Source organism: Miniopterus natalensis, chromosome 8 (genome assembly GCF_054644295.1).
Source record: "Miniopterus natalensis isolate mMinNat1 chromosome 8, mMinNat1.hap1, whole genome shotgun sequence".
In the NCBI taxonomy this organism is placed as follows: domain Eukaryota; kingdom Metazoa; phylum Chordata; class Mammalia; order Chiroptera; family Miniopteridae; genus Miniopterus; species Miniopterus natalensis.
The window spans coordinates 11,412,063-11,436,101 of NC_142088.1; the positions used below are offsets into that span (position 1 = coordinate 11,412,063).

At 52.2% G+C, this 24,039-nt stretch overlaps 1 protein-coding gene across 2 annotated transcripts; it reads left to right on the forward strand.

Moving 5' to 3' along the window:
* The first annotated feature begins 4,775 nt into the window (after nucleotides 1–4,775).
* PTPRN (protein tyrosine phosphatase receptor type N) lies at nucleotides 4,776–22,164 on the forward strand. 2 transcript variants are annotated; one of them, XM_087819375.1, is made up of 23 exons: nucleotides 4,776–4,890; nucleotides 6,276–6,326; nucleotides 6,552–6,665; nucleotides 9,560–9,656; nucleotides 10,261–10,522; nucleotides 10,605–10,968; nucleotides 11,387–11,518; nucleotides 12,126–12,160; nucleotides 12,827–13,101; nucleotides 13,297–13,383; nucleotides 13,695–13,774; nucleotides 13,939–14,003; nucleotides 14,681–14,899; nucleotides 15,342–15,542; nucleotides 15,642–15,789; nucleotides 15,941–16,014; nucleotides 16,266–16,343; nucleotides 16,453–16,572; nucleotides 17,552–17,718; nucleotides 20,882–20,935; nucleotides 21,606–21,670; nucleotides 21,813–21,886; nucleotides 22,093–22,164. In XM_087819375.1, the coding sequence occupies exons 1-23, from the start codon at nucleotides 4,776–4,778 to the stop codon at nucleotides 22,162–22,164; spliced, it is 2,949 nt and encodes a 982-aa protein (XP_087675501.1). The 2 variants fall into 2 exon arrangements, with proteins under 2 accessions (XP_087675501.1, XP_087675502.1); XM_087819376.1 differs by lacking the exon at nucleotides 13,297–13,383.
* Nucleotides 22,165–24,039: the final 1,875 nt, after the last annotated feature.

The following is a 24,039-nucleotide window of genomic DNA, read 5'->3' on the forward strand; positions in this document are numbered from 1 at the left end:
GTTGGGGAACAGTAATCTGTATCCTAACAAGCCTTGCAGGAGATTCTGATGCACACTGAAGTTTAGGAATCACTGCCTTAGAGATTTGTAAGAAATTTTTACCTCCCTAATCTCATTTAATCTTCACAACAGCATCAAATGAATCATATGGGTATCCATATGACAGGTTGGGAGGGAAGGTACTGGGAGCCTCTAAAGAAAAATGATCTATAGGATCATGTGTAGGCATTGAAAACTGCAGTTTTCAAAATTAAGTAAAAGGTCCTCCTTTCCTCCATACACTCCCTGTTTATAGCAAGTGATAGCAAACCTCCTTTGGATAAACGGGAGAGGTAGCCCAGAGGCCTTCACATTCAGAACACACACACACACACCACCTTCCTCTCCTCTGTGGCCTGGGGTAGTCACCTGGTAAAGTTCAGAGTTATTTCCTTGAGATGCCTGAACTCTTCAGAATCCAGATTGGAAACACCCATCTAGCACTCCCATCTATCTTTCCCGTGAGACACTGGGCCCCAGGCTGGTCAAGGCACTTACTCAAAGCTGCATTGCAGGTTCATGGCAGAGCCAAGGCTGGACCCAGTCCTTTCCCCTGCAGCCCCTGCCTTTCCTCCCTGGGACTGCAGGGGGGGTGGGCTGTTCCAGACATTAGGCTCCTCCGCATGGACAAAAGTCTTTTGGGGGGTACTAAGAGCTAAATTATAGGAAGGTGGCAACCAAAGGAAGATACAAAGGAAGCCTCCCAGGCAGAGAGCACTGCAGCGACAAGTGTTCTGAAACAAGGACTATGGCCCGTTAGGAACAGACAGAAGAGTCAGGGGTAGAAGATTAAGTTGGAGAAGTAAGCCCAGGGCTGACCACACAGGGCCTCGGAGATCGTGGTAAAAAACTTGAATTTTACTCTAAGTGTAGTGGCAACTTAACTGGGGAATTTTAAGGAGGGGATTTCATAATGTGATATACAATTTTAAAAGGCCCCTCTAGTGATGTTGGGAAGTGGGTTATGAAGAGCAAGACTAAAAGCAGAGGCCTGTAAGGAGCCCGTTGTCCTGGCCCAGGGGAGACTGAGGTGGCCTGGACCGGGGTAGCGGCAGTGGGAGTAGCTCTCCCACCCGGCCACGCACGCTACCCAGAGGCAGCCTGCACCTCAGGGGCTTCCAGCCCCTCCTGCTCTCCTAGGAAATGGGTTCCCTTGGCTCCCACTCCTGCAAGGTGGCAGCAGTGCTTCCTAAGCCTGGATTGGCTGCTGGGTCAATGCACTCAGAGCTAAGTGACAGGGCCACTTGTGAGGGACTGGTTACCATGGTGCTTCTGCGAATGCAAACAAGGTGCTGTCATCGTTCTCCAAGCCTGAGCCCAGGGGGAAATCACAGCAGCAAGGGTGAGCGACATGTGGGGGCAAAGGGGACAGGCAGCTGGTGGGCTGAGTCACTGGGCTTACTCAAATCAGGCTGTTTTTGAAGCTTTTGCAGGGGGGGGGGGGACCTCGCCGCATACTGATTCCAATCCTTTGTTCCTTCTTGTTTAGGGCTTCTTCCAGCCGTTCCCCACTGTGGGCCACAACCTTGTTGCTGATTGAGACCTGTGTGAAACTTCTCTGCTCCAATGCCCTCCCCATTGTCCTCCAGGGGGGCAGTTCTAGGATGCCCAAATCTGGATCATTAAAGTGGACTTCATTGCAAACTCTTTCTGTGACTTGTCTTGAGGCAGGATGGGTGGGGCTTAGACCAGGTCAGGGCTTCTGAGGTGAGAGAGATGGGACCAGAAAAGGAGGAGAGCGCAGCTTCTCGGTGCTAATGGAAGCTGATCTCTGTCTTGTTTTCCTTCCAGTGACCATTCCTGAAGTGGGGAAAGTGGGGAAAGTTGGGAAAGTGAGGGTGGGGCTACAGCTGGAATGCCAGCCTTCCCCACCCACACCCAGCTACCTTGTGTGGTCCAGTTGCCCACCCCTTTCACGTCAGACAGGCCTGCACCCTGCTGTTTTATGAGTCTTCCCCTCCAGGGTTACCGCCCCTGCCAGGGCCCTCTCACTCTTCCTGCTCCCAAGAATCAGTAGAGAAGTGCTACAGAGTGTATACAGTAACTATTCTGATCGCTCTTGCTCCTAGGCACTTAAAATCTGAAAAGGGAGTGGGAAATCTGACCACCCATGCTCAGCCCAACCAAACACTGTAATATCCTACTTGCACTGCAGAGCTTTATTCTTCTCAAAGTACTCTCACTCTTTGGATATTCACAGGTGTAAGCTAATGGGCAGGTGTCAAGATTTGGTGTCCCTAAGGGGTGACAGAGTTGTATACATATACTAATAATCATTCTGTAGTTATAAATGTAAGTTTGTATACTTTACTTGGTATAAGGTATCATTTAATAAATAATAATAACCTATGAACCTCTCAACAATGTAAAAAAATGAACAAGAGAAAAAATGTTTTTTGAAAAGAAGATGGGATCATTTGCTCGACCTGATATCAAGACTTAGCATGAAGCTGTAGTAATTTAGAAATTGTGGTATAGACAGGTATACCTACGAAACAAAGGGCCCAGAGATAGACACACAATGTGGACACTCTATTTATTAAAAAAGATGGCAGGAGGGGGTAATCTTTTCAATAAATAGTTTAGGAACCACTGGGTAACCTTGTAGAAGAAAATTTCACTTTTATTCATAACTTTAAAAATACACAAATAGAATCCAGGTGGATTATAGGCCAATGTGAAGAATTAATGAAGCCTATTCCACAGCTTTAAGCCATTTGATGGTTTTATTTAACTTCTCTGAACTCCTAATCTGCAAAACTTTGTGAATGAAGCATTTAGAAGATTGTATAAGACAATCACTTCATGGTTTAATGGTTGGGAAAGATTTCTTAAAAAGGAAACAAAAGTGCTACAAATAAAGTAAAATATGGTACATTTGATACATTCAATTAAGATTATCTATAAACTCTTCCTTACAGCTGATGTGAGGCAGTTTTAGGGTATATTATTTTCTCTGCTGCCACATGAAAGCAAACTTCTTTCAGCTGTCTGTCCTGATAAGAATGGAAAAAAAATTTTCTAAGTTAGTGGTTGTCTAGTAGAAATATAATATATAATTATGTATTAATTCTAAAAGTTCTAGTAGTCAAATTTTTTAAAAGTAAGAAAGAAATAGTGCTATGTCAACTTTCCTCTATTCTGCAAATTATCCAATTGAAGGCATACAGCATCACCTATAAAGCATTTTGCTTTAAAATTTTTAAACCTGGCCCAGTCAAGACTTTAGACATAACTTCCAGTTTATAGGAAGTAAAGGGAAAATACAGGATATATACAGGGAAAATATATCATGAGGAAATAACCAGATAAATCCAGAAGAAAAGCGGACCTTATTTCTTCAACCAAAAAATATCAAAAATTGTGTGTGGAGGGGGGAGGAACCCTGTCTATGCTAATTTAAACAGAATTAAGAAAACCAAACATAATGGTACTCTATGACTCTTATTTTGAACAAAACAGCTGAAAAAGGCAATTTTTAAAAAACAATTTGAGAAATTTGAATATGAACTGAGCATCAAGTAATATTTGGGCATAGGAAATTTTATTGGCTGTCATAGTAGCATTTTCATCATGTGAGAAAATACCTTTATTTCTTGGAGACGCACATGGAAATACTTATAAGGAAAATGTGACTATTATTTACTTTTAAGTACTAAAAAGAAGCAAATGAGGCAAAATATCAGTAACTGTTAAGTCTAGATGAGGAGTGCATGAGTATTTACTATGCACTACTATCATTGTTTGTATTTTGGCAAATTTTGACTAAAAAGCAAGAGAGTAAAGTGATCAGATTTGAAGTTTAGAAAGATCACTGCCTAGCTCACTGAGTGGCAAAAGTGGAAGCCAAACACTAGTTAGGTGATTACCACAGCAGTCGTGAGGAAAGAGCACGGTGGCCTGGTAGGACAGTGAGCATGGAGAGCCGTGGGCCAGTGGGAAACAGTGTTTTGCAGGCAGCCCACGACACTTTGATAGACTCGAGGTGGAAGACACGAAAGGAAGGAGAGGCAAGGCCAATAACCGAAGCAGTCTGCCTGAGTGTTAGCATATGACAGCGCAATCACTGTCCTAAGCGATCCACGTGAGTTTCATTCCTGTTACCCTCGCAGCCACCTGGTGGGCGAGGTGCTATCCGCATCTCCATTTTACCGATCAGGAAATCTGGGCTCAGAGAGGCTAAGCAGCTTGGCCAAAGCTGTACCCTCAGTAGGTAGGGCTGCTAGAGCTGGAATCCAGGCAGACACGCATAACCATTCCTGCTCTTAATTGAGGTACATGAGCACCTTTCTAGTGACTTTTATGCTCCTCTTTTTAGGGTTTATTCTACCCCACGCGCGCATCTTTCCGGGTCCCCGCCCAACTATAACCCTTTGCGCCAACCCTGTGCCTGGGTAATAGAGGCGGTGATCCCTGGGGAAAAGCATATGTCATAGGCATAGGGCCAAGTGGGAATTCTAGTGAGGCACGTATTTGGTGGAGGAAGGATGGGGCCGGTAGGTCCCCCCGGCTAAAACTGTGCTCTTACGCCACGTATGACGCAAATAAGCGTAAGAGCCGGAGGTGGAGATGTCGTCAATGCGCGCCCCGGGTTGGCCAAGTTGCAGCGAGCGGGGCGTGTAGACCCCGCCTCGCGGGTGGGTGGGGAGTGGAAGGCCCCGCCTTGGACCCTCCGCAGGCTCCTGCCAGCGTCGCCGCGGCTCCGGCTGGGGAGCGAGCTCGCGGAGCCGGGAAGGATGCGGCGCCCGCGGCGGCCCGGGGGGCCCAGGGCGCCCGGGGGTCTCCGGGTGCTCCTCTGCCTCCTGCTGCTGAGCTGCCGCCCGGGAGGCTGCAGCGCCATCAGTGCCCACGGTCAGGAGGAAAGGGGGGAGGAGTATGGTGCCGCGAGCAAAACTCGGTGGAGGGTGCGGGGAAGTGTCTCAGAGGTGGGAAGCTGCGGGAAAATCGGTGTGGAGTGGAGCAGGGGCCGGCGCTCTGGGATGCGGAGGGACAGGGCGTCTGAGGGGAAAGGGGCGTCGGCCTGGAGGCAGGGCTGGGAATCGGGGCGGGACCTCAGAGAAGGGGGCCCGGGGGAAGATTGCGGGTTTGGGAGGAGAACTGGGGTTGCAAATGGACAGAGGGACTTAGAGACAGGCTGCAAGTCCGCGGGAGAAGCAAGCCGTGCCGAGGCGCCAAAGAAGTGACGACCGATGCCGAGGGGTCGAGGGGGGCGGGGGAGAGAGGAGGGCGGGGGACCCCTGGTCTAGGCGTCGGGGCCGCGAGCTTCGGAGTCCCAGCTCCCTGTAGAAAATGAGGCCGTGGAAAGAGTCGGGGTTTCTCTTTGTGCCTAGAGAGGCCGACTGCTGCGATCTGATCTCCGACAGGGGAGGGACCGCTGAGGCAGAGGAGGGTGAAGAGGAAGGGTCCCCTCCGGCCCCCCTCCCACAGCCCGGCCCGGTGCTGACTCACGTCTAGCGGACAGAGACAGTCAGCGCTGACTCATGGGCCAGGGGAGGGTGGGGGCGAGGGGCGCGTGGGAGAAGGGGCGCAGCCCAGCCGCGCGGCGCCCTCCTTCACCACGGGCTCGGAGGCCGCGAGGGAGGCTTCCTGTGGCGCCGTGTTGGTAGCACAGTGGACGAAGGCTGGAGCCGCGGAGGGGTCACTTACCGCGGAGACTCCTCGCCCTCTCACCCCTCCCTCCCCACAGCTGCTTCCAGGCAAACCCTCGGCGGCTCCGCGCTCAAGGCTTCAGCACCGCGGACAGCGCCGGGGCCGGGGCCGGGGCCCGGGTCCACCCACCGCGGGGACTTGCCGAGAGCACGGCCTTAGCGTCACCCCCCTTCTCCCTGTCCCACACAGAGGGGCGGTGTGCTAGGGCTTCTACCTCCTCTGAGTCCGGGACTATCATAGCTAGGATGCTTTGGGGAGATTTGGGAAGGAAAGTTCCTTTCTCCTCAGAATTTGGCCACAAACTCCCCCGTAGTTATTCTGTGAGAACAGAAGTGTAGGATCCTACCCCCACACACTTGGAAAGCTTCTTTTCCCCATCATTCAGTTAAGCAAACCGAACCTTTTAGGGAAAGGATATAAGGCTCACAGATCCTTAAAATCCAAAGCCAGACCCCGTGTTTCCTTCTCTTAAGAATTCTAGGCCCCTTCCTTAGGATGAGAAAGTGGACCCATCTGCTTCCCCCTTCCCGACCTGTCCATTCTATGGGTGTGGTTGTCTGAACCTCTGCTCACCTGTCTCTCTACAGGCTGCCTGTTTGACCGCAGACTCTGCTCTCACCTCGAAGTCTGTATTCAGGGTGAGTGAGGCCCAGGCATAGGATTTACAAAACAGGGGGACACAATAAAGACATTGGAGGAGGCCTGGAAGGCAGAAGGGGTACTGGGCTTGGGCAGAAGGGCGACTGGCCTGGAGGAGCAGAGCTCTCTGAAGCCAAGAGAGGAGATGCCCTGCCCATTTGCAACCTGGATTTTGGAAGGCCTTTTGTTCATGCCCCCTATTAACACAACTTTTGTGCTCTTAGATGGCTTATTTGGACAGTGCCAGGTGGGAGTGGGGCAGGCTCAGCCCCTTTTGCAAGTCACCTCCCCAGTTCTTCAACGCTTACAAGGTGTGCTCCGACAGCTCATGTCCCAAGGTGAGGTCTGGGTGCACTGGAGGAGAGAGACTGGAACTTGATTAGATAAGGGTGCCGAGTGAGAAGCCACCTGACTCAAGGATTTCTCTCATGGAACATTTCTGTCACACCCATTCCTGGAGCCTCACCTTCCCAGGGCTTGCTGAAGAAGGAGGCAGACGGGAGTGGGGTGGAACCCTAGAGATGGGCTCTTCACACTTAGACTCTCTGGAGAAGTCCAGAGGAAGCTTCTAGAAGAAGCTACTGGAGGAGGCCAGCATCCATCTCTTTAGGACCATCCCACTCCCTGGAACTGTCTGAGTGCTCTAGAGCCATGAATTCTGGAGTCCTCAACCAGAACACTCCACTCATCCAGATCACTCATTCAACAAGTTGTTTATTGGGTACTTACTATGTGGCAAGATAGTTTTAAGTGCTGGGATGTATCAGAGAATAAAACAGACACAGATCTGTTTATCTTTGAGGATGAGAGGAGGCAATACACTATATAAATTAGAAAATAAGCACTATGTTGGAAGGTGATAAGTGCCATGGGGGAAAAATGAATATTACAGCAAGATAAAGAGATCAGAAAGGGTGAGGTAGGAAGCTGCAGTATTAAACTGGGTGATCAAGATAGGCCTTATTGAGACTATGAAATTGGAACAGAGACATAAAGGAGACTTAGGTGTTTCCCATAAGGTTATCTGGGGGAAGAGTGCTTCTAGCTGACCAAAGAGCTAGAACAAAATCCCTAAGGTCAGAGCATGAGCTTGAGGAAAACCATGGAGAACACCTCTATGGTATGGCTGTAGATTGATAAGGATGCAGTTATGTAGGTAATGGGGAAGGGATGCAGATCACTGTAGGGCCTTATAGGAGAATGTATGCATGCTGGCTTGATTCTGAGTAAAACAGGAAACCATCACAAGGTTTGGAGCATAGGGGTTCATGATCTTACTTCTACTTTAAAAAGATTATTCTTGCTGCTGTGTTGAGTCTAGGATGTAGGGAGTCAAGGGTAGAAACAGAGAAACCATTAAAAGTTACCACAGCTCATATAAAAGATAAATGTGGCGTGGAGCAGGGTGGTTGCAGGAAGGTAGTGAGGAGTGACAGAATTCTGCATGTATTTTTAGGGTAGTGAGCATGATTTCATGAAATATTGGATATATCTGTGAAAGAAAGATGACACCCAGGTTTTATTGACTAAACTACTGGGTTGGTTAAGATGTGATTAACTATCAGACGGATCAACTTGGGGCTTGGGGGAAGTGTTTAGTTTTGAATATATTGAGTTTAAAATGTCCATTCAAGCAGAGTGAGCAGTGAGTACATAGATTAGGTTTTAAAAGAGAGAGAGAGGTCTGGGGTGGAGATGTAAATTTGGAAATCTTTGATATAGATGGTAACTAAACCCATGAGGTGTGTGAGGTAATCAAAGGATTGAGTGTTCATGAAGAAGGGCCCTAAGAGAACCAGGAGGAGAGGAACCCCAAGGGAGGCTGGGAAGGAGGGATCTAGTGAGGTAGGAGGAAAAACAAAAGTGTTTGCTGTCGTAGAAGCCAAGGGAAAGGGTCTGGAGGAGAAAGGAGTGATCAGCAGTGTCAAATGGTGAGGGTGGGCTATGTAAGATGAAACCTAAGAATTGACCACTGGATTTAGATGTGCAGAAGCTGCTGGTGATCTTGATGAAAGCAGTTTTTGTAGAATACTTGGGAATAAAATTTTGAATAGAGTGGATTAAGAGGGAATGGGAGGAAAGGAATTAGATACAGCTACTATAAATAACAACTTTCAAGGAATTTTGCTATAAAGAAAAGCAAAGAAATGGGGTGATGGAGGGGGATGCAAGATCAGGCATTATTTTTTTAAGATGGAAGATATTTCATCCTGTTTGTATGCTAATGGGAATAATTCCATAGAGAACAGGAGATGGTGATGTAGGTATAGGGGTGAATTATGAAGAAGATGTTCTTGAATAGGTAATAAGGGATGAAATTTAGTGCTCAAGTGGAGGAACTGGACTTAAATAAGAGCACAGACAGTTCATCCCATGTTAACAGGCAGGTTTGGATGCTTGTAGATCCCAGAAAGGGGTTAACGGCAGCACAGACTATTAATCTAGAATCAGGGGAGAAGGAATGGGGGTGGAGACTGGGAGATTATTCCTTTAGAATAGGTGGCTGATTTTTCCTGAGAACAGTTTCATGGGGGGGAAAGGCCAAACAGGAGATCTGCCTCAGGCTAAGATGATATGATGATGATGATGGTGATGATGATGGTGGTGGTGGTGATAGTGGTGATGATGAAGATGATGGAGGAAGAGGAGGTTTAACACAGGTCTATAGTGCTTTAGAGTTTTCTCAGCACTTTCACTTCCCTGGTTGAACTTGATCTTTGTAACAACCCCACTAAGTATATATTATTTCCACTTTAAAAACAAAGAAAACTGAGGTTCAGGATCAACAAAAAGAATAGGAGTAATAATTACGATAATGACAATAGTAATAGCATTTATTGAAAGTTCACTATGTGACAGGTACTATCCTAACCATTTTCTATTGTGTTATTTTAATTATCACAACGATCTCAGGAGGTATAAACCCCCATTTTACAGATGAGAGAATTGAGGCTCAGAAAAGTTCAGCAAATTGCCCAAGGTCACACATTTAGTAAATGGCAGAGGACTGAAACCCAGTCTTACTGGAGGCAGTCTGACTCCAAAGTCTGTTCCTGAGTGTGGGAGGAGGACAGCTCAGATCACCCACTGGGTCTCCAGGCCCCGTCCACTGCCCCACTGCTCTGCCAAACTCAGTACCCTGCAGGGAAGGGGCTGCAGTTTTGATCTCTACTGGTCCCCGTTACTGGGTCCTTATACTGTGCTGAGCTAACCTTACCCTACCCCCTGGCAGGGTTGTCCTGGCATGATGACCTCACCCAGTATGTGATCTCCCAGGAGATGGAACGCATCCCCAGGCTTCGCCCCCCTGAGCCCCACCCAAGGGACAGGTAAGCATTCTTTCTCAACCACTAGCACTGCAAGGCTGGCTGGTCTGTGGTCTTCCTGATGGACAGAGGGAAGGGGGAGGGACATGGAAAGGCATTGTTCAGACCCTGTAAAGCAGAGAAAAGTAAATGAGGGCATGGAGCACAGACGGTGACACCAGGGTGAAAAAGGCAGAGTGGGGCAGGAGTGCAGAGTATTAAATATTTGAACGTACATGGAGAGCCAAGTATGGGGTCATGCACACAAGGGCAATGGGGCAAGCTGCAGGCACGGTTCATCTAGAAAGGTTCCCAGCTGCCTTCCCCTGCTGCTGTTCTCCCCTTCTCCATCCCTACCCTCACATTTCCTTAGCTTCTGCCCCTGTGATTCAGGGACCCAGGCTTGCTTGCCAGGGAGGCTACAACTTCTGCCCCAGGCTTGGCCTTCTGGCCCTTCCCCATGCTACTCTCTCCTCCCCTGAGGCTGCCTTGTTTTTTAAGAGGTCAGGCATACTCTAAACTGCTGAGCCTGTCTGGCCCCACTAACTCTGCCTTGCAGGCTCCGAATGCCCTTGCCCCACACAACCAACCTCTTCCCCTCCCACACACACTTTGCTTTCCTCCTCAGATCTGGCTTGGTGCCCAGGAGACCTGGTCCCGCTGGGGAGCTGCTTTTACAGGGCATCCCCACTGACTCCGCCCCTGCTGCCCTGCACCGACTTCCTCGACCTCCAGTGGGAGGGGATGGAGCTGGGACTGGCTCCTCCCTGTCCCCTCTGCCAGCAGAGCTGCTGTCCCCTCTCTTAGAGCATCTGCAGCTGTCCCCGCAACCCCCTCACCCTGCCCTAAGTTATGAACCTACCCTGCTGCAGCCCTACCTATTCCATCAGGTGAGCCCTAGACACTGCCCCACCCCCACCCCAATCCACAAACCCTGATGTCTGCTCTTACCGAATCTCTGGTTTCCCACAGTTTGGATCCCGCGATGGTTCCCAGGGCTCAGAGAGCTCCCCAGGGATGGTCAGTGTTGGCCCCCTGTCCAAGGTCAAACCCCCTGCCCTCTTCAGCAGAACTGCCCCCAAGGGCATGTTTGGGGCTCACCCTAGCCACTCCTATGGGGACCCTCCAGTGTCTTCACCTGCTCAGCTTTTCCAGGAGTCAAGTCTGTTCTACCTGGCCCAGGAGCTGCCAGTGCCCAGCAGGGCCAGGGCACCAAGATTGCCAGGGCACCAAGAGCAAGGAGACAGCAGCCAGGCAGAGGACTCCTTGGAGGGCTATGAGGAGGAAGGGCTAGAGGGTCTTGGGAAGAAGCCTCCTTCCCCAGCAGTGCAGCCAGGTAACAGAGTCCTCAGCATCTGCTCCCTGTCTGAGGGGGCTGCTTTGGGGGCTCCTTCCTGACTGTGTACTTGTTCACTTGTCCTTAAAGTCATTCATATATTTAATTAATATTTACTGATAACCCAATTTGTGCCAGGCACTCAGTAGGCAGTGTGGATACAGTGGGGGGTGGAGCTGACATGAATCTTTCAGATGGAGAGTCAGGATTTCCATGGTGGGCCTAAAGTTTGGTCTTGGCCCCAGGAAGGTCTTTCCCCCAAAGTGTGGATAAGGGCTGGAAGGGGAGAACATTAGTGTCCCGCTGATTGTGAAAAAGCTCTTAAATGTGCTAGTCCCCTCCCATCCCCAACTCCGCATCTGAATCCCACAAGTTCATCTTGCCACTGGCCCTTAGCTCTGTGTCTGGCTCCCAGCAGACGTGACTTTGCAGAGACTGGCAGCTGTGCTGGCGGGCTACGGGGTGGAGCTGCGTCAGCTGACCCCTGAACAGCTCTCCACTCTCTCGACCCTGCTGCAGCTGCTGCCCAAGGGTGCAGGACGAAATCTGGGTGAGTGTCCAGGCAGAGAGATTAGCAATGGCCTCTTGCCCCACCTCTCAAGACCAAATGTAGCAGCCTAGAGGGTAAGGGTAAGGGTAAGGGTAAGGGTCAAGGTCAGGGTCAGGGTCAGGGAAGAAAGCTCTTTTGAGACATGGGGTCATTGCCAGCAAAGGGCAGGAAGCAAAGGGGTGCAGTGATGAGCTAAGGGGCTGGGCCAGGAAAGGACTAGAGGGTAAAAGTAATGGAAAAAGAAGTCAGCAGGGATGTGAGCAGGAATCAGGCAAAAGGCGGGTGGGTGAAAATGAGGACCTAAAGCGGGGCGTGGCCAATTGGAAGGAGAAAGCAATATTGACCAGTAGAGGGAAGATTGAATAAATAGCTTTAAGAGGTGTGGCCAGTGACAGAAGGAAGAGTTGATAAAACAATTAAGAAAGAAGCGCAGAGACAAGAGGCCATGCTAAGGAAGAAACCAATGACAGGGTCTTGGTCACTGACTGAGAGGAAAGAGGCCACCGCAGATGTAGCAGGCTCAGGCCTCTGGCCCTTCCTCCCACCTGCATTGTGTGGACCTTGGCCTTGGCCCTTTGCCCAGAGTCTTGTTTTTCCTGCTCTACAGGAGGGGTTGTAAACATTGGAGCTGACATCAAGAAAGTGAGTTCCCAGCACCTCTCTGATCCATAAGTGCCCCACAGCAGCAAACCCTCTTGCTGAAATCTAAACCTCAGGATCAGGATCCGTATCTCCAACCTCTAACCCCTCCTTTGGAGGAAACCAAGGCCCATAGACTACAAGTCATTGCCTACGTCTCACCTCAAGCTGATGGCAGAGCTCAGACTAGCAGCCAGCATTCTTGATTCACTGCTTTTTTTCAATATAATCATTTGAGACCATGCTCTGAGGATCCCTAGGGGAAGAGGGGAGCTGTGAGCAGGCAGGTTCCTGATGCCCCTGGGACTTGAGGAGCTCTATCTAGTTCATGTCTAAGATTCTGTGGCTAAACTGAAGTTTAAAAACCATTGCCTGCCTATTCGCCTACCCTAACCGCTCCCCAGAGATCCCCACTCCCCAAGTCCCATCCTGTGGATTACCACTGACCATGTTCCTCTCATTCAATTCTCCTTTATTCATCTACTTGGCTTACTTTTTTGGGTGCCTTCTCTGTACCTGACGCTGCACTGGACCCTGAGAATAGAGAGAGAAACAAGTCTTAAGCACCACTGTAGGGAGCTCAGGGCTCAGGGTATAAACCCCCCACCCCACTGCACCCCCAGCCCTTCCACTGTCCAGAGACCATAATCTGTCATCTCTTCTAAACAGACAATGGACGAGCAACCGCAGGGTGGAGACATAGCGGAGCCTGCGCCCCCTACACCCACCCTGCCTGGATACCCCACTGCCTACCCCACCTCCAGTAAAGCCCAGCAGGTGCTGAGTTCTGGATCCTCAGAGCCCCCCAAAGCTGCTGGCCTCCCTGCCATGCCTGTCCTGATGGAGAAGAAAAGTCCACTGGACCAGAGCCAGCCCACGGTGGCGGGGCAGCCTTCAGCTCTTCCATCAGCAGAGGAGTATGGCTACATTGTCACTGACCAGAAGTAAGGACTCCACCCTGGGGAAGCCTTCTAGTCCCCTGGGGGTTGGGCGGGGCTGCCTGGCAGGAAGCAGAGAGTAGAAATCCAGATGTGAAGCAGACCAGGGGGTAGGCTGCTCTGCACCCTTGGAGATGGCCTGTTTCAAGAAAGTGGCCAAGAGAGTCCCTACCTGCTTTCTCTGCCTGCTGCCCACTCCAGGCCCCTGAGTCTGGCTGTAGGAGTGAAGCTCCTGGAGATCCTGGCTGAGCATGTGCACATGTCCTCAGGCAGCTTCATCAACATCAGGTGGGGCTGGTACCTGGCTGGAGAGGCAGGGGTCTAGAATCAGCTTGAGTGGGGAGGTGGCTGGAGGAGCTCAAGGGAGGAGGGGAAGAGTCCAAGGCGGGGTCAGAGGTTCCCAGCTGCATTCAAGGTACATCCACACCTATCCCTTCTCCTGGCCTCATCCAGCGTCTCCCTGGCCTCAAACACCCTTGCAGGGCATCCCTGATCCGCCCTAGCCCCATCCTCTAATTGGGAGAGAGTCAGAGCTGGCCTCTCTGTAAGAGTCTTGGGTCTCTAGTAGGTGAGGCAGTAACATAGCTCCTATTTGACAGTGTGGTGGGACCAGCTCTCACCTTCCGCATCCGGCACAATGAACAGAACCTGTCTTTGGCTGATGTGACCCAGCAAGCTGGTAAATCCTGCCTGGCCTCAGCCCCAGCCCTAGTAGGATATACCCAAGCCCATGACTGATGCTCCCCTTGAAATAGTCCAAGTCCACATGGCCTCTGGTGTAGCATGACATGGGGTGGGGACCACATGGGGCCAAAGAGAGCCTGACGTGCGTCCTCTCTGCAGGGCTGGTGAAGTCTGAACTGGAAGCACAGACAGGGCTCCAGATCTTGCAGACAGGAGTGGGACAGGTATGAGCTAACTGGACAATCAGTTAAGGCCCCAGAGGGCTGATGATGACCACAGAGATGGAGGCAAACATGACAGGCGAACTGGAGCTAAAACCTGGAACACAGTACTTGCTGACCTACACGCTTCTCCAAAGCAGCCTTTCCCCATTCGATCTTTTCTGGCCAGCAGATGGCCCCAGTGACTCCGCCCTATAGGACCAGCCTTCCATACTTAGGGAGGTAGCATGCTTGGCAAGAACTAGTGGAGATGCCCACAGCCTTTGGAAAAATCTCTAAATCCCAAGGGACAACCTTGCACAGAAAAGGCATTAAACTCAAAATATATTTCTATAATATATTTCTATTCTGCATCCTACGCTGATGCCTTACAGTCTATTATTCGATTCTTTAAGTTCTCTCTCCACTTCTCTATGTCCATTTTTTAAATGCAAATACTCCTGGTGGGGGTCACCCACTAAGTCTCTGGCAGTGCAGTGTGGCTGAGTTGGTCTTATGGGGACTGAGGAGGAGGACTTGGGGTCCACCCGAGCCCTTCCGCCTGTACCACCATGCCCCTGCCCTCCCAGCTTTGCCCCAGGAGTTATCCTGGCAGGGAGTGTGGCATGGGACAGGGGTGAGAAGCAGCTTCTAAATCTCTCCCCACCACTGCCCCCTTGACTCTAGCCTTGTTCCCACAGAGAGAAGGGGCAGCTGCTGTCCTACCCCGACAGGCCCGCAGTGCCTCTCCCATGCGCTCAGTGCTGCTTACCCTGGTGGCCCTGGTGGGTGTGGCCGGGCTGATGGTGGCTCTGGCGGTGGCTCTGTGTGTGCGGCAGCATGCTCGGAAGCGGGACAAGGAGCGCCTGGCATCCCTGGGCCCCGAGGGGGCCCAGGGTGACACCACATTTGAGTACCAGGTGGGCAGCCCCAGAAGCTTGCTGAGGAAAGGGAAGGCAGGAGCTTGGAAGCCTGGGTCTCACATGGGATGAGGGTGGGGAGTTGGTGGAGAATGAGCTCCCATCCCTTGGAATGTTTGGGGGGTGCTGGAGGAGCCCCAGTGGGGGTGTTGTGGGGTGTTTTGAATGGACTGGAATTGAGAGCAGATGGTCCCTAAGTTCTTCCCAGTTCTACAGTTCTGGGGTTCTGGGATTCCACTCTGTAATATCTGAGGTTGTCATAGGCACCACCCCGCAGGACAGCTCCAAAAGGGACAAGGGCCAGGGCAGGAAACATACCCCAGAGCAGATGGGTATCACTCAAAATCAATCCAGGATGAGCCTAGGGACCCAGAACTGAGCCTGGGATCCTGTTGAAAAGCTTCAGACAACCCTTGGACCCCTCCTGATCCTCCCTCTGCAGGACCTGTGCCGCCAGCACATGGCCACAAAGTCCTTGTTCAACCGGGCAGAGGGTCCCCCGGAGCCTTCGCGGGTGAGCAGCGTGTCCTCCCAGTTCAGTGACGCAGCCCAGGCCAGCCCCAGCTCCCACAGCAGCACGCCGTCCTGGTGCGAGGAGCCGGCCCAGGCGAACATGGACATTTCCACGGGACACATGATTCTGGTCAGGACCGAGGCTGGGCCCAGATGGGTGAGGGGACAGGATGGTGGGGGAGGCAAGGCTGGCAGAGTGGCCCAGAGCCAGGCTGTGGTGTCCCTGCAGGCATACATGGAGGACCACCTTCGGAATCGGGATCGCTTGGCCAAGGAGTGGCAGGCTCTGTGTGCCTACCAGGCAGAGCCCAACACTTGTGCCACCGCCCAGGGAGAGGGCAACATCAAAAAGAATCGTCACCCGGACTTCCTGCCCTGTGAGTGAGTCCCGCTGGCTGACCTCTCTCCACTGGGAGCTCTGGAGGGCGTCGGGGAAGAGGCTGGGCTCCTGGTTCAAGCAGAATGGCAGAGGTGCCAGGACCCCAATAACTGGAGGGGCACCTGGGGTGGGATGTGGGGTCTGTGCAGATGATCACGCCCGCATCAAGCTGAAGGTGGATAGCAGCCCTTCTCGGAGTGATTACATCAACGCTAGCCCCATTGTGAGTGACTCTGGATCCTGCCCCCACCTCTGCCCCATTTTTATTCCTCTCCCATAAACTCCATTCCCATATGACCATCACCCACCCCACCCGAGGCCCTGGAATATTCTAGGGCGCCTGATATTCTAGCATGGAAATTGCGGAGGGGGGTGTTCTCAGGCTTCCCCAGACCCTGACCTGCTCCCTTTGACCAACCCTTTCCATAGAATCATTTCCCATTCTGGCTCATGGTATATGTTCACTGCCCCCAGATTGAGCACGACCCTCGGATGCCAGCCTACATAGCCACACAGGGCCCGTTGTCCCATACCATCGCAGACTTCTGGCAGGTGGGCTCTTGGAGGGAGGGCTTCTCCAGGGACCAGGGGCCCTGTGGGCAGCCAGGGCCAGCCAGGTCCCAGTGAATAGAATAGAGCTTGCCTGAGTCTCTGTCCCTAGATGGTATGGGAGAGTGGCTGCACTGTCATTGTCATGCTGACCCCGCTGGTAGAGGATGGTGTCAAGCAGTGTGATCGCTACTGGCCAGATGAGGGCTCCTCCCTCTACCACATATATGAGGTCAGCAGGATCCCACAGCCAGGGGACCCTGGGAGTGGGGAAAGTGGGTGATAAGCATTCATACATGTATGAATATATATGTATTTAAATATACATATGCATACACAGATATATTTACATACATATACCTATATGCGGAAGTGGGTGTGCGTGTCCAGTCTAGGGCCCAAAAGCATTTGTAAGGACTTATCATGAAAGGTACAGAAATAAAACTATAAAACCGCTGAAACTGAGGCAAGAAGCTAAGAGCCAAGAGACAGGGAAGATAAGTATGCCCAAAGATCAGGATTAAGACCTACTTCAATCAAGTCCAACTTAGCTCTGAGTTCCCTGGAGGCCAAGGCAAAGAAAGAAATGCCATTAGTCACATGTTGCTTATGAAAAATAGGAACAAACTTTTTTATTAGGAGAGAGAACAGGTAGGGAACTGGGCCGAGGCAAAGCAGGGGAAGGAGGAACCAATTCCCGATCAATAGGAGGTTACCCCCTGTATGACATGAGACATTAAGAGCACCACAGAAGCTTCTCATCACCAGATGAGCACTGGATAGTAGATTTTTTCATCACCAGATGAACACTCAACAGTCTAGTTTTTTTAAAGGTTTTTTTTTTATCAGTCTTGCTCATGAGTAAAGAAAAAGTCTAATGAAAATATTGCAGAATTTTTGGGTGTGTGTGTAGCACGGACACTTTCCTACCCTATGTGAGGAAGAGGAAGGAGAAACTGGCGTCAAGAAGCTCACAATAGTTATGTCTGGGTGGAAAAGCCACCAGTCGTCCTAAGCAGTAGATAAGTGACACAGACAGATAGGATTCTTGGGCACAGCTGGACAGGTGGGTCGGTGGTTGGGTAAGCTTCCTGGAGGATTTCGAATTCGAAGTGGCTTACGAGGCTGGGAGGGTTTGCAGAGGCCAAGGAGCGAGCACGCAGCCGTGGGAAGGGCCTGGCGCGCTCAGGCTCGGACCCCGCTCTGCGCAGGTGAACCTGGTGTCTGAGCACATCTGGTGCGAGGACTTCCTGGTGCGGAGCTTCTACCTGAAGAACGTGCAGACCCAGGAGACGCGCACGCTCACGCAGTTCCACTTCCTCAGCTGGCCGGCAGAGGGCACCCCGGCCTCCACCCGGCCGCTGCTGGACTTCCGCAGGTGAGCGCGCGGTGCCCACGCGGCTGGCGGTGGGGCGCCCGGGCAGGCTCCGAGCAGCCGGGAGGGCCGCGCAGCAGCAGCCGGGAGCTGGGCCCCGCACGCCCTCCCAGCCCCCAGCTGCTCCTGGCCTTGGGAGACCGACCCTCCCTGACCCAGGGCCTGGCCTCTGACCTCCAGCCGCCCACTTCCAGGCGGCCCCAAACCAGGACTGACGCTCTTTCTGCGCCGCGCGCCCACCCCCGCGGGCCCGCCCCATTTCTTCTCTATCGGAGGCTCTGCTGCCGTCCTCTCAGGCCCGCCTTTGCTCCCTGCCTCTCTCTCTGGCTTCTCTTTCACCCGCTTCTCCCCAGAGAGGCTCACCTTATTTCTGGCTCCTTCCCTCTCTCCTCCTCTCCCTCCACGTGGCCCCTGCCTCCTGACTCTCCAGTTTCCTCCAGTCCTGCTCTCCCAGGCCTCTGGCACTGTTCTCCGTGTCTGCTGTCCCCCCCTGTCTCTTACTCCCTCCTGCCCGGCTCCCCCCTTATCCCTCTCCCTCTCTTGGCCTCTATTTTTATTTCTGTCTTTACTTCTCTTTCCCTCCCTTCCCTTTCCTACTGCCTCCGCTCCACCCTCCCTCTTCCCCTTACTTCTTTACGTCTCTGTATCACTCTCTTACCCCCTAGCCCGCTTCTGTCTGCACCTCCTGTTGTCTCTCCCCACCCTTTTCCTCCGCCCCTGCCCCTCTTCCTATTCATTTCTGTCTCTGTCCTTCCCCACCTCTGTCTCCTCTGTCTCCCTCTGCCCCTGCCTTTCTGTCTCTCCTTCTCTGTCCTTCCCCGTCCCCCTCTTCTGCCTCCCCCTCTCTTTACCTCCCCCCCCACACACACACACAGCTGCCAGTGTCATTTTTGTGATCTGCAGCTAGTATCCTCACTCCAGTTGCATAGTCACAAAAGTGACCATTGGCAGGTGTGGCTGCTGCATGGACAGGACAGACAGGACATGTGGGTCCAGGGACCACCCTAAAGGCTGCTGGGAGAGCTGGGGGCTATGCAGACACAGAGAAGGGACAAATCAAAGGGAGTGCCTGAGGTTCTCTGGATCCTTGGGGACTCCGTGGAATGGGGTGAGGGCTGGGACAGGAAGCTAAGTGAGGGATTTACCCTGTTCTGACCCTGAAACCACAACCCGGCCAGCTTCCTCTGCTTCCCCTCCCCAGACAGGTGGCTGAGAAGCCTGTCACCCCTGGGAGGGGCCTCCCCCGCACTTCGGCCTCCTCTTGCTTCTTTGCCCTTTCCCAGGCTGGCCTAAGGTCTCTAGGTGCTGGGCAGAGTGCAGAGGAGCAGAGCTGGAGTGGGGACATGGGGATAGTTTCTGAGCCTCAGAGCAATGGTTTCTACCTGGGGTCCATGGGCTCTGAAGCACAGGCTTCTCAAAAGCAATGCCAAGGGCATCAGAGCTATTTCCTGTTTTCCACATTTAAAAAATCCTCACAGCCAGGCCGGTGTGGTTCAGTGGTTGAGCATCGACCTGTGATGCAGGAGATCACAGTTCAATTCCTGGTCAGGGAATATGCCCGGGTTGCGGGTTCCATCCCCAGTCGAGGGCATGCAGGAGGCAGCCAATCAATGACTCTCTCATCATTGATGTTTCTACCTCTCCCTTTCCCTCTCTGAAATCAATAAAGACATAAATAAATAAATAAATAAATAAATAAATAAATAAATAAATAAATATCCTCTTAGAACATGGGCCCATTTTAAGGCTGCCCAGGTCAGCTAAAAGGTTATGCTCCTTTGCTTTAGGCTGGAATTATGTAAACTCAGTTGGCATTAGGCACCTGGAACAAATTAATTGCTAGTTAAATATAATATTTATTGAAGGTCCACCAGAGGGAAGGCAAAATAATTTTTTTAAGTCTCAGAAAGTGACCCCGAGCAAGTTCATTGGCCTCCCTCTGTTTCCTTACCTGTGAAATGAGGATGCTGACCCACCCACACTTTAGTGGTTTGTGGCAAGAATCAATAGGATAAAGTCTGTAAAATCTAGTGCCTGGCAAATAGCAAGGCTCAATGAATTCTAGATACTGTTTATAATCATTATTATTAAATGATTGGAAACCACTATTGCAACTTCTGCTCAACAGCAGCCCCCTGACATACTAGCCAATGTGCTAGAAAACCAAGTGCCTGTAAAACCATCTAGTCACCTGGGCCCTACAAGCCTGGGGGAATTAGAGTGGGGACCACTAAGTTCCAAGCTTCCCCTGAAACAATCTGTTAACCCCTAAGACAGGCCTCCCTAGTCCTGGCCCATTGAGGGTATCAGGATTCTGTAGGTTACTCTCAAAGCAAGGTTATAATGGGAAGGGCAGGTCAGACTGGCCCACTAAGGGAGGGAGAACCCGTCTGCTCCTGAACTGTGGTCAGGGCAGCAGAGAAGAGCCTGAGGTCCAAGTGGACCCCAAGTATGCATATGACCCAACCACAGAGTACCTGTGCTAAGGTGAGGCAGATCCAGGGCCACAGGCAACAGTACAATGTTCCAAGTTGAGGGATTGTCCTGCCCTGGCCCAAGGAACTTTGTCCCTAGAGCTATAGGACCTCACAGCTGATGAGCACCAAAGGGCATCAGAGTGAGGAAGGGGTCAGGCTGGGCAGTTGTAAAGGAGGGCAGAGGGGCAGAGCAGTGATGTGGCAAGACTGACACCCTTGAAGTCACCAGAAAGCCCGCCCTCTCTGTACTCTGGCAGAGGTGGCTGTTAATATTATTATGTATTATCATTAACAGTAGCTACCACTTATTGAGCATCTACTGTGTGCCAGACCTTGCACTTAGTTCTTCACATGGGTTATCTCATGTAGTCATGGTAAGAACCCTACGGAGAAGGCTACTATTATTATCATCCCCACTTTACAGGTAAGAAAACTGAGGCTCAAAGAAGTAAAATCAGTTGTTCCAGGTACATAGCTTGGGCACAGAGCTTGTAAGTGACAAGGCAAGCCCAGTGCTGCCTACACTACCTCCTGTTCTTTGCCTTCAGCCCTACCCCCTCTCTCCAGCCCTCTTCCCTCCTCTTTCCTGGGCTTGTGGGGAGCAAAGAGACAGAGGCCCACAGGTGTGTTTCCATTCTCCTTTCCCTCTGCTGCTGCCCCGCAGCCCTCACACCCATTTCTTGTTGCAGGAAGGTGAACAAGTGCTACCGGGGACGCTCCTGCCCCATCATCGTGCACTGCAGGTGCCTGGAGAGCGGCTGTGGGACGGGGTGGGGGTGGAAGGGGCCAGGGAGGGTGGGCCCAGGCAGGAGGGCCCTAAGGTGGGGCCTTCCTGAAGTTTGCATTCCTGAAGTTCTGGTCCTACACCCTGTACATATCTCCCGTGCACACTGCCTGCCTGTCCCCTTGATGCCTGCTGGCAATCTACAGCCCAGGGGCTGCATTCAGTGTGCCATGTTTTCATAATAGTCCATGAGCTAAGAATGGTGTTCGGTTTTTTTAATGGTTAAAGGGAAAACCATCTGTCGCTGTGCAACAGATACTATGTGTGGCCCACAAAGTTGGGAATATTTACTATCTGGCCATTTACACAAAATAACAGGCTGGAAACCCATCCCCATTTCTTCCTGCTGCCTCTACCCCAGGGCTGAGCCAGGGCTCTCCTTTCTTATTGGCCCACCTCCCAAGGGACACCCCATGAGTTACAGGCCCCCAACTCAAGGCTTAGTTCCCAGGGCCCGGGTGCTGTAACCGTCCCCTCATCCTTAGTTCACTGACACCCTCTCAGAGCCAATCCTAGTGGCTCTACCAGTGTCCTCCCTACCCCAAGCCTTCATGTCTCCTCCCCGCTTCCCCTTATCTGCTGGATCCTGAGCTGAGCTGAGCTGAGCCTGACACCATCTTCTGTTTCAGTGATGGTGCGGGGCGGACTGGCACCTACATTCTCATCGACATGGTTCTGAACCGCATGGCAAAAGGTGAGGACCTTCCCCACAGAGCCTGCAGCCCAGCCCCAGGCTTTGTCCAGTCTTCCAAACCTCCCACCCCAGGATCACCCAGGCTTTCTGGGTCTTGTCCTCCTCTGGACACCCCGAGCAGCCCCATGTCCTCCACCCCCAGGAGTGAAGGAGATTGACATCGCTGCCACCCTGGAGCATGTCCGTGACCAGCGACCTGGCCTTGTTCGCTCTAAGGTGACTGTTCCTCCCTGCCTCAACCCTCGCTGCCACCCTTCCCCAGGGAAACTGGCAGCAGCCTGCCTCCCCCTGCCTGCCTCTGTACCCCTCCCAGGAGGACTTCCCCTCCAAGTGACCTCCCAGCTCCCCTTCCCAAAGGCCCCCCCTGGGGCCAGAGCAGAGACCAGGCCTTCCCATGACCCTCCTCCCACTGCCCTTCTCAGGACCAGTTTGAATTTGCCCTGACAGCTGTGGCAGAAGAGGTGAATGCCATCCTCAAGGCCCTGCCCCAGTGAGCCTGCGGGGGCCCCCAGTGGGCAGCTAGGCTCCATTCCTTCTTTGCCTGTGTGAGCATCTATCTGTGTGCCACTCTTCATTCCCCCACCCGCACCTTGGCCCCTCCTGGCGTAGCTCCTCCAGTAGGAGTGTGTAAGGAAGGTAGGGGAAGTGGGGAGGGGCAGGCCTGCTCAGCCCCACATGTGCTGGAGCCTGGGGCATCCCACGGGGGAGCTGGCAGCCAGCCAGGAGAAGGAAAAGTCCTGGGCATTCACTGCACCCAGAGCCTTCTCCTGCCTGAGTTCCCTGGCCCCTATCTCTCACCTTTCTGGATGCTCCAGACATGTCTGTGGGGACACCCCCCACCTCCTACCCTCCTGTGTGGACGGAACAGGGTGGAGGAGCAACCACCCCCAGCTTCCACTGCTTTCCCAGCCCCTGCTGCCCGCTGTCTTGACTCCCTGACCCACACTCTGGCCCCTGCCCTTCTGCCCTCACCCTCAGAGCTCCTCTCCTCGCCCTCCCGCCCCCCGCCCGCCTGCCACGTGCTGCTCAACTCTCTCCCTCTGACACAAGAGAACATTTCAAGAAAAATCTACTTTTGTATCAATGTGAATAAAGTTAGTGTGTTGTGTGTGCAGCTGCACCCTGGACTCCTCCACACTCCTGTCTGCTCTGCTTCCACACTGCAGCCCAGCCTCAGGCTGGAGCCGGCCTACGTGCTCTAGAGATGCACAGGCTCCCCAGGGTTTGAATGGGAGCTAACGACCAGGCTGCTGGTTTTCTGCACTATACCTCCTGAGTGTCGGGCAGTCTCCTAGGTGCCTACATACATTCACTTGTTTAATCTTCATGACAGTGCTACCGATTCTTAGCCCCATTTTACACATGAAGAGACTGGCACAGAACCTGCCTGAGGTACCAGGACTTGTACGAGGTGGAGTTAGGATTTAAACCCAGGCATGCTGAATCTCTTTACTGCCCCTCTTCTCAGTTCTCAGGCAGCTGCTTCGTGCCCTTGGGCCTCAGGAATGATGTACATTGTGTGGGATTGAGGTTAAGACTAAACAAACTGCCTGCCACACCTTAAGCAAAATTAGCTAAACTCGAAGAGACTAAGCCTGTGAGATGTCACAACTGACAGTCACCTGGTGGCAAAGGCACCTCTTCCCTATCTCCCTGCTCCCAGAACTGTCCATCCTGTATGGTCCTGGAGGAGCCCTCACTTGTGTGTCACTAGGCATCATTGGACAAAGGTGGACAACATAGAAATGAGACAAAATGAGCCTTGGACCTGGAGCTACTTGAGTGTTAGGGCCACTTAACCTTGCCAAGGCTCAGTCCCCTCACATGGAAAACAGGGCAAGTACCATCTGCCCCATGCAGGGAGTGAAGGGGCCAGCGAGCAGGGGCTGGTCCTCTGTGCCTCACCTGGCTCAGCTGAGGTGCACAATTCCAGTTTGCTTGAGCTCTCAAAGGCTGGAAGTGGCAGAACAGCCACGTGACTAGCAGATTTCTTTTCTCTCTCAAGAGAGAGGCTTTAAATTCTTCTTTCAGGGCAGGCTGCTTCTTTGCTGAGAAAAATACACTCTAGGCCCTTTGGCTAATGATAAGGAAGCATTTATCCTGGAATGGGAGAGTTGGTGGGGAGCCAACTGCCCTGCTTGACAATGGAAAGGCGCTTGTACCTTGGCTGGAGTGGCATCTCTACAGGTATGTGGGGAACAGGAGAGGGCCTGGCTTTCTCCTCTCTGGGTCCTGATGAGCTGGGGACCGGGACCCTGAGTGCGGCAGACTTGTGCCATTCCATGTGGGGGAGGCAGGCCTCTGAGACTTACCGTTGGTTTTGGGCTAAGGAAACCTGTGAATGGGGCTCAATGTACCTACATTTTTAC

Coding starts and splice junctions, on each gene's coding strand:
- PTPRN (XM_087819375.1), top strand. CDS start 4,776: ATGCGGCGCCCGCGGCGGCCCGGGGGGCCCAGGGCGCCCGGGGGTCTC. Junction 6,327..6,551: donor CCTCGAAGTCTGTATTCAGG/GTGAGTGAGGCC, acceptor TTGTGCTCTTAG/ATGGCTTATTTGGACAGTGC. Junction 10,969..11,386: donor TTCCCCAGCAGTGCAGCCAG/GTAACAGAGTCC, acceptor GGCTCCCAGCAG/ACGTGACTTTGCAGAGACTG.